The sequence below is a fragment of the Carassius carassius genome, chromosome 9 (genome assembly GCF_963082965.1).
Source record: "Carassius carassius chromosome 9, fCarCar2.1, whole genome shotgun sequence".
In the NCBI taxonomy this organism is placed as follows: domain Eukaryota; kingdom Metazoa; phylum Chordata; class Actinopteri; order Cypriniformes; family Cyprinidae; genus Carassius; species Carassius carassius.
In genome coordinates this window covers 16,830,619-16,848,115 of record NC_081763.1, presented here as the reverse complement: position 1 = coordinate 16,848,115, position 17,497 = coordinate 16,830,619, and the positions used below count along the sequence as shown (strand labels likewise).

The 17,497-nt window shown below is 36.1% G+C and overlaps 2 protein-coding genes across 2 annotated transcripts; both read right to left on the bottom strand.

Moving 5' to 3' along the window:
- Positions 1-2,512: 2,512 nt before the first annotated feature.
- LOC132149095 (beta-galactoside-binding lectin-like) lies at positions 2,513-6,503 on the bottom strand. The gene is made up of 4 exons (XM_059558037.1): positions 6,468-6,503; positions 3,179-3,258; positions 2,927-3,098; positions 2,513-2,844 (listed from the first exon to the last, which is right to left on the bottom strand). The coding sequence occupies exons 1-4, from the start codon at positions 6,471-6,473 to the stop codon at positions 2,698-2,700; spliced, it is 405 nt and encodes a 134-aa protein (XP_059414020.1). The 5' UTR covers positions 6,474-6,503; the 3' UTR covers positions 2,513-2,697.
- A 3,742-nt stretch (positions 6,504-10,245) lies between these two features.
- On the bottom strand, positions 10,246-14,715 carry LOC132149094 (chitobiosyldiphosphodolichol beta-mannosyltransferase-like). The gene is made up of 13 exons (XM_059558036.1): positions 14,398-14,715; positions 14,137-14,214; positions 13,943-14,046; positions 13,702-13,850; positions 13,535-13,624; positions 13,277-13,387; positions 13,004-13,125; positions 12,871-12,909; positions 12,140-12,199; positions 11,924-12,034; positions 11,703-11,817; positions 11,548-11,623; positions 10,246-10,607 (listed from the first exon to the last, which is right to left on the bottom strand). The coding sequence occupies exons 1-13, from the start codon at positions 14,669-14,671 to the stop codon at positions 10,470-10,472; spliced, it is 1,467 nt and encodes a 488-aa protein (XP_059414019.1). The 5' UTR covers positions 14,672-14,715; the 3' UTR covers positions 10,246-10,469.
- Positions 14,716-17,497: the final 2,782 nt, after the last annotated feature.

Sequence of the window (17,497 nt, the reverse complement as noted above, 5' to 3'; positions counted from 1 at the left end):
AGTGTAAAAAAGAGAAAAAAAAACTTTTAAAAAATATTTATTCTGAGGTATTTTAAAAAATTATTTGGTGTCTAATTGTTCTGGCTCCTTTGTTTTATTTTATTTTTATTTATTATTATTATTTATATTTTTTTTGGATAAAAGAATCTACTACAATAATGTAAATGTACTTAGCTTGTAGTCCATAAAACATGCCTTATCTCTCATACCTGTCAAAAGGTAGCTGATACTGAGGCTGTTTTAGCTCTGTTGAGAAACACGTGGAACTGAAATAGAAAGGTTCTGTCATGGTTCATCAGTCCCAAAAACAGTGTATAGTGATATTAACTGCAAGCTGTGCCTGAACAAAACGAAGCACTAGAACCTTCCACCTGATGTTCAAATACTTGCAACTCAGGTGCATGGATTTCAAAGATTCTAAAATATCTTACAGCCTACTGTATTAACCTTTAGACAGTTCGAATTTACAATAATTAAACTATTATATATCATCTGCATTTTAAATACTGTTTCTTAAACCTGTTCATAGTAAAAAAAATACATTCATTCTCAAACAAGTAAATTAAATGTGTGTGTGTGTGTGTGTGTGTGTGTGTGTGTGTGTGTGTGTGTGTGTGTGTGTGTGTGTGTGTGTGTGTGTGTGTGTGTGTGTGTGTGTGTGTGTGTGTGTGTGTGTTTGTTATCTATTTGTCAGTGTCAGAATAACTGAATGGCTTTCCTACCAGAACAACTATATTTTAAGGTTTAAACGTTCAATTAACTTAATTAGACTAAGATAGTATTTGCTACAAAAACTGTTATCACTGAAATTCTGCACATGCATTTTTGGTTCTCTCCCTTTTTTTTTGATGCCAATGAACAAATCCAATTTATAATCCCTCTTATAGTTCCTCTCTTTTGGAAGGTTCATGTATTATATTATCTCTGACACATGACCTATAAAGGAAAATGAACATATGCAAATACAAACTGATTGACTGTTGTCCTATAAGACTTTGACAACTTGCAAGTGGGCGTCTTACCATGAATTGTACGAATGCATGCCTGTTTCTGTGGAAGACACGGTACGTGTCAGGCTAGAGCGGGGGATTATATAATGAAAATATGCTATTTTAACATAAAGCAAGGAAAGAGGTGGAGAAAACACAGTCAATTTAGAGACGAAAACAACAGCTGGCTGCCAATCGCTGCAAGATAACAACAGTGATGTAGTGCTGAAGGAACAAGTTGGAGTTGGGATACTGGAAAAATAAAGTGCATACTTGTAACAGTTGACTTTACTGATCATGTATAACTACACTTCAACTTTGTAGAGTGGAATGGGGATACTTCAGCTTTACTCCAGTGTAAAAAAAAACATAGACATTGATATACCAGTTGACACTTCAAAGGTTAAAATCAAGGCACTGAACATGCATACATCATAAGTTTATATAAGAGAATCTGTGCAGTTGTGCTGGCTATTCATCTCGCAAGCCTACAAAGCCAAGAGGTGTTGAGATCTGAAGTGTGTATTTTAAAAGATTTCTTTAGAAGTACAGGAAATATTCAGGGCACTGACTTCTTCCTTTTGAAGAAAGTTAGTGTAAAATTTCATTGTCAATGGATGGATTAATGATGTGGTTTTGAAAATGTTCTCTCAAGCTGAGGACTTTGTGTGCCACCTGTCAAAACCTCACACGAACTTATTTTGCAACATTCCCAAGACTTAAAAAAAATAAGAGAGGGACATTCATATCAGTTCATCTCTTTTCTCCTTACAATATAGACTGAATGTTGTGGAAAACCACTAATATTCTTGCACAGATGAAAAGAAAAACATTTGAACCTGAATTAAGTATTATACCTGAAGTTATAATAGTTTTATTTTACAATACATTGTACTGTCAGTCTAGTGGTAGTACATTTTCAACAAATCAGTACTATCAAATTAATTTTTTTTAAATGATGCTTTATATAAATGACAGTTTATGCCATTTTAAAATGTTCCCCATAAGTTCCTCATAATTAAAATAATAATAGTAATAAAATGCCTTGCACCTCAGTTATTTGACGTCAATTGATTATCATGACTACATTTAAGACTTGTTGTATTAATGTAATAATTAATTCATGTTTCCTACTCATCAGGAAATTGTTGAATTGTGCTGTTTAGTTTCTCATGCATTAAATATTTTATTCATGTCATGAATGACCTATTTTAAACTGGGACCGGGACGTCATATTTTGACGTTTGTATGATGAACACCTGATGAAATGAATGCTTTTGTTTCATTCTGAATGTCCTCCATCTGTTCTGTAATAATGAATCAAAACTAAATGTAAACACAAAAGACCGTTCTGCATGAACACATGCAACAGGTAAAAAAAGTTAAAGATGCTTCGTTTATCTGTGAAAACAGATTTTATTTTATATGTCAACAGTTATAGATAGTGAATTTGCTTTAGTTACAAACCAGACTCAAGAACATGATGTTTTATTACAGAAAAGTAGTAGGAAAAAATAAACAAGTGAAGTTCATGGCAATTTATTGTAGTTGCGGTCCCTCTAGTGGTTTACATAGGCAGTGCCACATCACATTTATAAGGCTGATTTGACATACAAGTGATAATAGTGTGATTGAGATACTCCATACTGAGTAAGTGAAAATTGTGAGATAACAGAGTGACAGAAGCCTTATTTAAGTGTTGAAAAGTCTACTTAATTTCGATCCCATGGATCCTGCCCTCTCCTTCAAAGAACATATATTTGTACTTCTCAGCACCTTGACGGTTAGGGAAGCGAATCTGAGAATCATCAGAAAGAGTCATCAGGAACTCCTCACTGGTGAAAGTGATTTTTATCTGAAGGAAGAAAAGAGACTGCATGTTCATCTTTATGTTTATGCCTAAATAGCAGTTTCATTAAGATATATATGAGTCTTGCCTGGAACTCCTCGTTCTGGTTAAATGGAAAGTTGGCCTCTCTGTGCTCCTCACACCATTTGCTGTCCTGGAATGAATTGCACACTATAGTGCGCTGGTCACCATGGGCGTCAAAACGAGGGTTCATGTGTAGAGCAATGTCCTCAGCACTGTGACCGATGTTAATGGCAAAACTGCCAAAGAGCAAATGGGAGATATGACTCTTGGTGTTTTTAATGCCTTGAATTTGAGAAGTTGCTTTGTGGAGACTTACTTTGTGGAATCAGCACTGGGGACTCCTGTAACAGTCAGAGTCTGTCCTGTCTTAAAGGACATATTCTGCACTACCATAACCTGTTAGAAACAGAGAGAGCTGAAGTTACTCTTTATTCTGTATAATTCAATTTTCTTTTTGTGTATCTCACACACTGCTGGTATGAATAGGCGAACATGTGTATCCACTTAAATTTGACTTGTATAACTGGGCACTCTGCCTGGTTTTCCCTATAAGACCAAAGAGAGATTGTAGCTGTAATGATGGAGTGGACAGAATCAGCCTCACAAAAGTAGTGCTGTTAAATTTTCCTATGCGTTGAAAGGAAAATCCTAGTCCGGTGGTGAAAGGCAAAGAGCCAGACTTGAACTTTCAAACAATTTCTGATGTGGCACAGTTGCTCAGTTGGAAAACCTCTCCATGGGTTCTATCTGAAAAAAGGTACAAAACTCTCACTATGGTGGTACCCTTTCATGACATAGAAATTTGTACACTTTAAGTACTTTAAAAAGTAGCGTTCAGGGGTAAAGTTAGCTTTTCTACTTCAGGTTACTGCCACAGTTACAGCTTTGTACCCTTTTACTGAGAAAATGGATAGAAGAAGAGCTATCTTTTAATCATTCAGTCTTTAAAAATTGTGGCCATGCCATCTCTGAAAGGTCTGGTGTAAGTTTAGAAGCCAAGTTGGGTCAACAGCTGCAAAATCACAAGGCCTCTATATGTGATTCACAGCTGTCGAGGAGAGTAGATTTTTATAGCTGTTGTAATGATAGCAGAAGAGAGAGGAAACAGCTGGCTGAATAGTGGAGAGAAAGGAGGGTCACAAAAGAGAGATAAGAGGAGGAAAAGATGGGAGAAAGTTGCTTAGACTGAGAATGTGAAAGAACAGACGTGTAACAGAGGTAAATTCTTTCCACATTAGTCAATGTGAGTAACAGTAAACCAGCTCTCAGACCGAAGCTTCTGCAGAACTACACTCTCAGAGCAGTGTGACCTGCCTCATTCTTTCTTTCTGAACTTTCTAAACTGTTTATTTTAACTGCAAAAAGGGAAGCTGGCAGAAGATGCTCAGACTTTTGGATTAGCATAGTTGAGAATGACTGAGTCATGCTGCTTTTGCTGAGCTTAAGAAAGAAAGTGAGATAAAGGTTTCTTTCTTAATGCCCCTGGGTACTGTATAGTTTCAGGCCATATTTGGACATAAATCGGCCAGTCTTGCTTCATCCGTAGAAATGCCAGTGGACTGAACATGTTAAGGTTAGATGAATTACCCTAAAATGTTGAAGGGTTACAGACTTACAAGTATTGCAAACACAATAGCCAAGGCTCCAAATGTAACCTCTGTCCTGAACTTATTCAATTTCTGTTATTTGATTATGGCTGCTTTGCCCCATGGAAACTTAACTAAATTGTAGAAGGAAAAAACAGTCAGCATTCAGTACTAAAGTCATGAGTGTCGCATGATCCACCAGAAATCATTCTAATATGCTGATTTGGGGCTCAAGAAACATTTATTATTATTATCACAGTTGAAAATGGTTGGGCTACATAATATTTTTGTTGAAATCGTGATACATTTTTGTTGAGCATTCTGAAGTTAACAGGAAGGACATTTAACTGAAATATTTTTGTAACAATGTAAAAGTCTTTACTTTCACTTTTGGTCAATTTAATTTATCATTAAGCTACAGTGGGTGCAGAAAAGAAGAACTCCTCTTAAAAATATTCACATTTAGTTTCTTTGCTGCCTGAAATGAAGACTGTAACAGGTTTTTTGTTTTGTTTAGTTTTTTATCCAGCTGTATTTACTGCTTGCAACTTATAACATCCAAATGAAAGATAGAACACCAACATGTCAGAAACTTGTAAACTCAATCAGGTGTAGCTAATCACCTTCTCAATGGTACACAAAGCCATTTGACTCTCAACTTCGATAAGCTGTATTCATTTTGATCAGCTCAGCATGAAAATAGTTTTCCAGGAGCATTTCAGTCCTTGGTAGTGCAACTGAAGCAAACAATCAACTATGGGTGGCAAGACACTGTCAAAAGATCTCCAAGATAAAGTTGTGGACAGGCACAAGTAAGGATACAGATACAAAAAAGTTTCAAAGGCTTTATCAATGCCTAGAAACACAGTGAAGTCTATTATTAAGAAGTGGAAGGTATTTGGTAAATCACAGACCCTCCCTGGATCAGGACTTCACTCCAAACTGAACAAAAGAGCAGGAGGAAATTGTGTGCATGCGACAACAATATCAAAAATTCTACACAAATGTTGTCACGACTGAGCTGCGTCAAAACATCTTAAAGATTCTGAGGCAGATGAGACTAAAATTAAATGATTTGGCCTCAAAACCAAACGATATGTCTGACTGAAATCCAATACAGCTCATCATCCAAATAACAGCATTCCTACAGTAAAGCATGGAGGTGCTAATATCCTGTTCTGGGGGTGTTTCTTTGCAGCAGGGACTGAGCACTTGTCAGGATAGAAGGAAAAAATGGATGGAGGTAAATCAAATTCTTGAGCAAAATCTGCTAAATCTGCCAGAAAATTGTCATTGGGAAAAGGTTTACCTTCCAACATGACAATGACACACAGCAAAACTGAGCACACATGTCCTTGGATGATCTAGTCAGAGCCCAGACTTAGACACCGTTGACAATCGGTGGAATGACTTGACTGCAGACTAGTCACTATCAAATTTACCTGAACTTGAGCAGTTCTGCAAGGAAGTGTAGGCAAATATTGCAAAGTCTAGATATGCAAGTTAGTAGAGGCATATCCCAACAGACTAAATGCTGTAATTAAAGCAAAGGGTGGTTCAAACAAAATACTGACACAAAATGTGATTATTTTTAAGGGTGGTGATTTTATGCCCACTGTATACAAATTTATCGCTTACTTTTTTTTTAAGGAAATAAATATAGAAATAAATATAGTAAAATGACATTTTGATTTACAACATAGAAATGGATGATGGAATAACAACACTGCTTCATTAAAGTAAGTGCGCTCAAGATATGAGGTCACACCCATGCACAATGCTTAGACACTACAACTAAATAATGCACCAAATAGACAACTTACTGTATTGTATCAATAGCCATAAACACCAGACTTCAGCTGCTACAAACACATATGTATTATTTGTGCTAAATTAAGATACAGAAAAGACATTCTAACATATAGTTGTCTTAACTATAAACAAATCTTAAACACACCGTTTGACATAAAACTAAAGAATAATGTATCGACGATGTGTTGTACAAATTAGGCTACTCACATTCATTTTGTCTTCCTTTGAGACCCAATGAAGTGAAACGAAGTGTCAGGGCGAGAAAGTTTAGTTGGTTGGAGGGCTTCTTATGTCCACTGTGACCAGAAGCTAGATGACCGATGTTTATTTCACCCAATTGGGTTTCTTTGCTTCTCTCTATCTCGACCAATCGCAAAAAGGCATGTGGATTTACTACATGCCATTTCTAGACATGTCCTGGTAATACGCTATAAATACATCTGAATAATTAAAACAAATGGCTATAACCACAATGAACGCTGCTGTACGCTGCGAACCGAACATTAATTAATGTAATTATGCGCTTTAGCCCATAACTAATCTACTTATTAAACCTTATTGAAACAACTGGCTTCAGTTTTAAATATGATTAAATACGTAATATAATTAACATGCTATGACTTGGTTGAAAATTGTCACACGTTGTAAAATATATTGATTATGTAACGAAAATAAGTCATGATGAGTTGTAATCAGAGGTGATGTATTTGTGGTCTTTGTGATGCAGTATGTTGGAGCTGCTGAAATGAATGCGTGGCACTGCCAATTTGCGCTGCTTTGTGAAACTGACGAGCATTTTAACACGACACTGTAGCTTGCTTATTAATCTAAACTGTACACTCAAGTATTTCAGCACATTAACAGTTCGGTTCATTCATTCATAGCCTAAGCTATGTCTTAATATACTAACTACAGCATTGTTTTGCATGGGCTCCAGGATGTCTTAAGACATTCACAAGATACCGCAAACTCAGGAAATGTTTTAGAGAAGTGAGGAGCTCAGGGGGCCACTAAAGGGTTATGAAATATGAAAGAAACAATTTCAGCATAATACAAAGTCAATTTTACATTACAGAAAATAGTTTTATCTGTTTATAAACAGTGGCTTGTATGTCCAACACGGGACTTCGGGATCTCGGTTTTGTCATCTGAGAAAATATGGTATTTATATACTACAGTTACGCATAGGCAATACAATGTTTGGCAGCCTCAAATAGTAGCAGCAGGGCCATCTTCGTTATCATTATCATCATAATCATCATCAAGATGCTCAGCCAGGAGGAGAGAGAGCAGTCTCTCTGCGTCCTAATCCTCCATACGGCCACGCAAAGCCCCGCCCAAAGGGCGACGTCATGTGTTTCTTGGGCCCCCGGGAAGTTTTTGACTCGGCCCCGTAAAATCGCGTATGAAATGCATTGTTAATATGACAGGGGGCAGCTGCATAAACTTAGCCTCTATGTCTGTCTAACTAGCAGTTAACCAAATGATAATCAGTCTTACCTTTCGGATTCAAATTAGAACAATCTATGTTTGGAAAAGTTATGACCAGTCTTGTAATAATAAAAATTATATATATATATATATATATATATATATATATATATATATATATATATATATATATATGTATATACACACACACACACAAAGTAGATGCCTAATTAAAGAATAGTATAAGCACATATCGTCCCCTAAGGTTCTATCTGACATTTTTGTCAAAATTGAGTTATTCACATATTCTTATTCTGTGTCAACGTATTTACATTATGTGATAGATTTTTTAAATGTTGTGTAGGCTACATTATGGGACTTTTTATTTAAAAACAATAAGGTTCTATCTACACAGTCGAATGGAACACAATAACTTTGACGCTCAATATCTCAAAACTACTCGGGATGAAGATAGAACCTTATAATTCCAAGGGGACGATATATTTAAAAAAAAATCTAATATTTAGGCATCACGGAAGTCTTTTTCTTTAAGTTAAATAAGTTAACGAACACATTCTTGCTGAGATTCTTGTGGGCGGGACTTTTAGTCTTGCAATCCCCTAAAGTCATAGTCATATGATTTGACGCTGATGCACAGTCAACCCGGCAGGTGGCGCTGCAACCACAACATGTGGACTGACCACAGTCTATGGGACTGACACACACGAAGAAAGGCACTATGGAATTCACGCATGCATCCTCCGTAGTCTCTAGGAATAACAGCAGCGAGCAGACTTGTATGAAATTAAAATATGAGCTATACACATCCAATGACAGTTAAAGAAGGGGAAAGAATGGGCCACCATAAAAGAAAGGACGTCTTACACACCTTTCAAATGAACTTCTTCGCTATGAGTCTTTATGAGTCACATTTCCATGGGATGTGAGAGTAAAACATTGCAACTTAAACATGCACTTAATGCATTAAGAAATTACTTATTACTATTTGCACAACTATTTACATATGAGCTGTGTTTGTTTTTTCACCTTTTCTTTATTTATGTTATTTGGTTTTATTTTTCAAGAATGTAAAATGACAGTTGCAATGGTATGTGTATATATGTTTTCTCTGTATCATGATTGAAAAAAAAAAACTTAAAGAGAGAAAGAGAAAGAATGAAAAGACTTCAGAATTGTTTTGTGTTTTTTTAACGCAAAATGTTTTTGCAGTCTTTAGACAGAGAAATTATGACTACACCAACTTCGGATATCATAGTGGACATTCTCTCTCTTTTTTTTTTTTTTACCTGGAAGTAAAGTTATAATATTTGGATCACATTTTGGCTGTTCTTTTGAACTTTCTATTCATCAGAAAATAGTGAAAAAATTAATCAAGGTTTCCACATACATTTTAAGCAGCTCTGCTGTTTTCAACACTGATAAAAAAAATGTGTTAGCATATTCAGCTTATTAAAATGATTTCTAATGGACAATGTGAAAAATTGGTTGCTAAAAATTCAGCTTCGCATCACAGGAACAAATTGCATTTTAAAATACAAAACAAAAATGTTATTTAAAATAATATTTCACAATATTATTTTTTCTGTATTTATAATCAAATAAATGCAGCCATGGTGAACATGAAAAAAGGAGTCTTAAAATAGTATGAGAAACAATGAAAGAGCTACTGTAGCTACTTTATGTAGTTAATTGTTTGAATTATTCTATTAGCATGCAACTATAAGTGCATAATGTTGATCATCTCTGTGATGTATGTGCAGGACGCTGCTAGAGCTGGGTAGCGGAGTTGGACTTACCGGTATTGTAGTTTGTCATTCATCCAGCCTAACCAAATGCATCTTCAGTGACTGCCATCAAACTGTGCTTCAGAGGCTGAAGGACAATATCACAAACTGCTTAGCTAACTGTGACAGCAACAGTGCGTCAGTGTGTTTGAAGGAGCTGGACTGGGAAAATGTGTCTGCTGAACAGCTGCAAAGAATACAAGCCAGCACCATCATTGCCGCAGGTGACACAAAACCCAGGGATATTTGCAGGAACACACACATTATAGTTTCATATGTCATTTATTTCCATTCAATGATTAAAAGGTCTCTGAGTCATGTCTGATCAAATTAAATTATGAAGTTTGAGGAGTTTTGAGTAGCATTGCTGTGTTTGTTTGAAACAGATGTGGTGTATGATCCTGATATAATTGCATGTTTGGTGAGACTACTGAGCAGGCTTCTGAATGGCAAAGTTCAAGAAGAACATCCGGATGTTTACATTGCATCTACTGTACGTAACCCACAGACGTATGACTGCTTCAAGAAAGAATTAGGTAGGTTTCATATTATTAATAATATTCTATTCTATTACACTGACGAATTCAAATGTTTTCATAATTCCTCATTCTCCATAATGAATAAAATTATTTGTTTATTTACATAAATGGCTGGACTGAGACATATCGTTCTGAAAGATTCTGTTCCTCAAGTATTTCCATACAACCCTCCACTATAGAAATGATCAAAATATATGACAGAAACTTATCTCTTTGTAATAAAGAATTTATTTACATAATATTTACAAGGATAGTGTGCTTTTTATTCTCATATTCAAGTCTTTCCCAATTGCATTGCTTGACTGCTGATTGTCCTGTTGTGGGGACTGATAGCTTAAAAATGTGTACCCTGTGCAAATACCTGACAGTAACTTTCCATTGAACGGGAGTCAAAGGATTTGTGAGAACGATACATAAACCCATCACCCAGACAGTCAGTCGCAGTGCTCTTTAATAAGTGGCAGGACGTTATGGTCCCAGTTCTCATCCCAGCGCTGCTGCCCGCTTTCCCTGAGATTCTTCCTGAAGATGCCCAGTTTCCCCTGATCACTAGGGAAGTCTGAAAACAGGAGCTACAGAGATAACAGAATTAGTTTAATAACCATTTACCACATTTATATTAGCAAGATCAAGTAACATTGACAGCTAGTGGTTGAAATGGGTACTGCAAGCCACATTCAAAATATTGTTTCTCCTGCTGTCTCCGTAGACTAGGCACTCACACCGGCTGCCAGATTGAGGAACATAAGGAACAAGCGCAAGTGACCATGGAAGGCAACGAGGCACTGTACGCTGATGAGTTTGTTTATCTGTGTTTTAATATGCCTCTGATCATAGAGCTTTTTATAAGGATGCTGAGGCTTTTTAGGTCCGGTATAATCTGTGATCTCTGACCCAGTTTGTTTGCTGCAATACGCTATATTTTCTGCCAACTGGCAACCCAAGGTGTCAAAACACTATTGGGTTAACAGGCAGTATGTGGAATCACACAGACCAAAACAAAAACACATTCAAACCAGAACACACATTTCAAAGTGGAATTACTGGCTGTAGGACTGTATCTTGGAGAAACAATTGTGTGAACTTAGTTGACAATTAGAAGTCTCCAAACTTTTTTTTTCTAAAATATGGCCATTTCAAGAGAATTATGTGAATTATGCAGGTCTTGTGCAGCTCTAATGCACACCAGTATTCAGACAGACCATGGTGTGTGTGTGTGTGTGTGTGTTGTAGAAGCTAGCAACGATGTATGATGACGAGTATTGATTTAGTAGTAGTGTCCCATTTATTAGGAAAATATTTTCACCCCTACCACTTGACCCTCTGTTTCCAGGGGTAGATGAAGGGGTATAAAATAGAATTGGGATTGGGCTTTAGCATGTTTCTTAAATATATGCAAACATATAATGGTATTTTTATGCAGAATTATGGTTTAAAAAAAAAAACATACAAATCTTGATTTTGATTCTTGAAAGTCATATAGAGGAGTTTTTTAATCAATAGATGTCTTACCTTTAACTCTTCAGACAGCTCCTTTGAATCTTTGAAAATGAGGCCATTTTCCTCATGTCTCACCAGCTCATGCAAGCTAACAAGATACAGATAATGAGCAGATGACACCTTACATAACACACACCTACTATAAAAGACCAGTCTCACAATCTTACCACTGAAAGTGTATGGCACACACTGGCAGACAACAGCCAAACATGTCGACCACTTTCATTGGAAGGTCAAGACCACTGGAGGATTTGTGCAAGCAGACCCCAAGATCAGCAGAACCTGTTCCAAAAACAGCATACTCATGTAAATACATGTGTTTTGGATCAAGACACTCAGCAATTCCTGGTCTATGAAATTTATAATGCTGTTAAAGAGATCCTCTCACCGAGTAAAAGTGGATAATCCTCTGCTTCCAGCCATGGAGTGCAGATCTTGATATGATGAAATTCTTTAGAGTCAATCAGCTTCTTGTAATACTCCTTCTGAGGACCCTTACCTGTATTGATAAATCACAGTGTTGGAAACACACAAACAGAGGCATTGGTCATCAGCTGATTTTATGGACATTTACACATAGTACTGTAGACATTTTGGTGTGTACCTGTAATCACACAAACCAATGATGGAAGTCTGTGTCCCGCCTCTACAAACTTCTCATACCCTATTGGAGAAAGCAAGAAATCAAATGGTGGAGATTACGTGGTGTAATACATTTCAATACATAAATATACAACTGTAAATTACAGACAAAAATTGTGGTACAATACAGTTAAAAAATGTGAGGTTGGGAAGATAAAATATATATATATATATATATATATATATATATATATATATATATATATATATATATATATATATATATATATATATATATATATTTTTTTTTTTTTTTTTTTTTTTTTATAAAAAAGTAGTAAAAATAATATTGTGAAATATAATAAAATGTAAAAACTTTTTTACTGTAATATATTTTAAGATGACGAAGCTGAAATTTCAGCAGTCATTCCTGAGTCCCATGACCCTTCAGAAATCATTCTAATATGATGACTTGGGACTAAAGAAAAAATTCTGACTATCAATGTTGAAAATGGCTGTTCTGCTTTATATCTGCTTTATATATATATATATATATATATATATATACAAAAAAACATTAAACAATTATCAAAAAATAAAACTGAACTAAATATTTTGTCACTTTAGATCAATTTAATGCATTTTTACTGAACATATGTATTAATTAAAAAATATAGATATATTATTTATTAAAAAATCTTACTGACCCCAAACAATGCAGTAGTGTATATGGAGAGAAATAATAATAATAACCTTCAAGAGCTTGTAAAAGAACTGAGAAGTCTTCATCCTCTGAACATAAAAACATAAATAATGAAGAGTTAGGATATTTCAGTTAAAGGAATGAAGGATAATATCCCTGTAGCTCAGTGTAGACAGCACTGACCAGTCCAGCTGGTACTGCTGATAAGCAGAGCAGGACGTCCAGCAGAGCGCGTCACAGCACCTGTCTGAGTATTGTGCTCTGTGAAGGCTGTCAGTTCCATGTACTCCTTAGTGACACCAGGACTAAGAAATTATAAAGAGGAATGTGTGAAACATTTATAAAATGGCAAAGAATAAGTTGCGAGGGGATATTATCCTTTTCAGAAAACTTTTATAATACTATGTGTGTAACCGCAAGGAATGGGAACAAATGGTTCTACATGAATATACTTACCTAGGCCTAAATGGTAAGTAAGTACTGCCCATTCTGATAAACAGCTCATGTTGAAGTTTCAGAGGCGTTTCTCTAAATATCGGTGGTGGCTTGTCATATAATGTGGTTGCCCTAAAATTACAAAACTGATTAACTGACTTGTCTTAAAAGTGAACTGTTTTCCTAATATTATTATTAGATGTTAATTAAATGTTTATTTAGCAATAATAATAAATGTGAATAAAATATTATCTGATTCTAAACGAACACTAAACATACTCAATATTCCAGTTCTTCCGAAGATCTTCTCTCATTGCATTAGTGACACATAAGTTATGATCTGAGAAACGTCCAAAGAGCTTCTCGTACCTGCCAACAACACAATACACAGTTCAGACTATCTCAAACACGGCTCAAAACACACGGTGTCCTACCAGGATACTAACCATTTTGCCAACTTAACAATGAAATGATTCTCCCCATGAGTGAGAGCCATTATGGTGTATCCATAGTTGTGCCAGTCTATGATAAACTGGTTCCCCCTTAAACAACTTGCCACCCATGTCACTGCTATAGCTGGCAGTCCAGGAGGATTCTACAAAATGCACAGTGACTTAGAATTTCACTTTAAGATATCATAACATGTAAAAATGACTTCAGACGTTGCTTAATACAATCAAAAGATACCTGCATAAGGATATAGCCTTGGTCCTGAATCTTCATCAACACAGAGAACACCTGGAAAGACTGGAATATCACCTTTGATGCATACCTGAACATTCTGGGGCCAACTGAAAGGCAAAATGCAGTTCACATTCTTTATATCAGAATGACTGTGCATGGACTTTTGTGCTTTCTTTCTATGTATATGTTTATATTACCTGTAAGCCCCTTTAGCTCTGAAATGGGAAGTATGTCTATCCTGTCATCCTCAATAATGTCTTGATGAGGTTTAGTACCTATGTGAGCAACATGCTAGTGTTAGAGGTGCTAAAAACCAGCCCTTTGACCTATGTATGTTATGCATATCGAAGTGATTTAGTTTATTAGCATGCCTGCATTAAAAATGGTGGGTCATTCGACATCATGCATACAATCAAATAGTGATGCAATGTGAAGTGCATGCGTTAAAATGTATATACCAAGGAAGCCAATTAGAGTGACATTGTATCCGTGTCTGCTGAGAGAGAGCGCATGATACTGCATGCGAGGACTGCGCCCTATATCTCCCAGCACCAACACGCAAACGTTCAAATGTGCAAGTTCATCTCGTCCCTTTAATCCACTGGCTAGTACAAAAATAAGCACAACTACAGCGACTGGTAGAAGAGCCCACGATAAGCTTAACCCCGACAAAAGTCCTAAAAGGACCAATGAAACTGTTACTACAGCTACTGCCGCATTGGCATCCGCCATTGTGTTTTCCTGATTATGACGTGGCTGCCGCTGGCTGAATGTATGGCAGGAAATTTAAAGAGACACGAACCACTTGCGAATAAGAACACCTAATTAAAATCACCTTACATTAATGTTTTTTATAATTTTGATACAAAACTGCCAAGCAGGTATGTTGAGACAAGTTGGAGCTAAACTCTGTGGCACACCGGCTCTCCAGGACCGAGTTTGAACACTACGTTCTAGAGCATGTCAGTTCGTACATTTTTATATATATATAATTTTGATGTAAATAACTTCTTATTACTACAGATATTTTCATTTTCATCAGAAAGATACTATTAGCAACCAGATGATGTATGGAAAGCTGTTTTAACATTTAATCTATAAACCATACTAGTATATTTTCATGTTCACTACTTATTTTTTAGATACTAGTATCTTTTCCATTAAGTACTAGTACTTATTCTTTAGCTACTAGTGTTTATTCTTTAGTGTCTTTTGTAAAGTTACTTATTCATTAGATACTAGTACTTATTCCAATAGTGACTAGTATTTAATTATTCTCTTCTAATAGATATTAATAGATACTAGTACTTTTTACATTTGCATTTCTGCCCAGTATGGTAATCATATCCATCCATCTTCTTCCGCTTATCCGGGGCCGGGTCGCGGGTGCAGCAGTCTAAGCAGAGAACCCCAGACTTCCCTCTCCCTAGACACTTCCTCCAGCTCTTCTGGGGGGACACCGAGGCGTTCCCAGGCCAGCCGGGAGACATAGTCTCTCCAGCGTGTCCTAGGTCTTCCCCGGGGTCTCCTCCCAGTGGGACGTGCCCGGAACACCTTCCCGGGAAGGCATCCAGGAGGCATCCGGAACAGATGCTCGAGCCACCTCAGCTGACCCCTCTCGATGTGGAGGAGCAGCGGCTCTACTCTGAGCTCCTCCCGGGTGACTGAGCTTCTCACCCTATCTCTAAGGGATCGCTCAGCCACCCTGCGGAGAAAGCTCATTTCGGCCGCCTGTATCCGGGATCTTGTCCTTTCGGTCATGACCCAAAGCTCATGACCATAGGTGAGAGTAGGAACGTAGATTGACTGGTAAATCGAGAGCTTCGCCTTGCGGCTCAGCTCTTTCTTCACCACGACAGACCGGTACATCGACCGCATTACTGCAGAAGCTGCACCGATCCGTCTGTCAATCTCCCGTTCCATCCTTCCCTCACTCGTGAACAAGACCCCAAGATACTTAAACTCCTCCACTTGAGGCAGGAACTCTCCACCAATGGTAATCATATGTTGCAGATTAATGAGCCAGCAACATATAGGAGTGAGATTAAACAGGAAACTGAAACAAGGAAATGGATGTACTTTTTTGAGAAAACTAAATAGAAAAGAAACAATTATTTGTACACAAGCACATAGAAAACATATTTTTGTCAGTTTTGTAACTGTAATTTCATAAATATAGTAGCCTAGTTGGTCATCAAGTGACCTCTGGTGGCAGGATGGAGATAAGACACCAATTTCATTAGCTGTAATCTTCCTATTTTTCCTCCAGTTTTGTGCATATAGCACCGGTGCTGCAGACACTGAATGTTTTTACATTAATGTTCTGTACAGGGCACCCAAAACCTTGTGGTTTTCAGACAAACATTTTCTTTATTTGAAAAAAAATGCCAAAAGGTACTAATAAAAAAAAAATAATAATATAAACCCCAGGTTTGCTGTACTTGTAGGGCTGCACAATTTGGCCTATATATATATATATATATATATATATATATATATATAATATATATAATGTTATATTATATTATAACAATGGTTATTCTTTTAAATAAAAACATTAAACAAAATAAGGAATATTACTTTTGTAATAACACTATTTCACTATATTATACAAAACTGAGTATTTAATAATAAATATAATAATAAATATAGCTGCAAAAAAAAAGAAAATTCTTTACCCTGGAGAAGAAAATAAGGAATTGCTAATGTTTATCTCAAAGTTCGTAATTATTTTAGCTATTTTAACTCACATTAGGGTTTTGTGAGCAATAATGAGTACTCAATTAATTTATTTTTTATTCATACTCCATGCCGGAGGGCAGCCTCATGCAGAAACTCCACAAGTGAGACTCACTGATGACGTTCCAGGAAATTCAGCTTTTGCTGTAGATGTAGCCTAGTAGCTAAATAACATGCAGATTTACGTTTTACTGACGAAACATGATGAAAATAAACAATGACTTCGACAATATATGGTTGTATCTCTGCTCTTCATAAAGTTTAAAATTCAATACTAATCGATATAGCCTTTATCACTGTATTGAATAATAAAAAGTGGCATAATTTCTGCCTCATTCTGTTTATTGAAACAATGTCAGATAACAATAATATGTTATTTCAAAAACTCGACTGATGTTGTGAAGTAAATTTGGACTTAAACATATAATTATACTGTCATATATATGTGGACAGCAGGTTTGTAATCTTTCCTTGTGTTTTCATGGTAGCCAATTACTAATATCTAGGCTAAATTACAAAGCCAGTAAGCCTTACTTAACAATCAAATTTATTCTGCGTGCTGTATTACCATGTGGACTCTGATTGGACGGTGGAGAGGTACTCATATTTATGTAATGATCTGTTTAAATGAAGATATCTCCAAATACAGTCTCACTAGTTCTTTATGAGGTTGAAGATATCTCCAAACGAACAGGGGCTCGTAGTTATTCTGTTTTTGATATCATCCTTTAATTTCTGACTAGTAATTATTGCAATAGTAACTAGAATCTATTTAAATATTACTAGTAAGCATTCATTAGATACTAGTACTTATTTAAT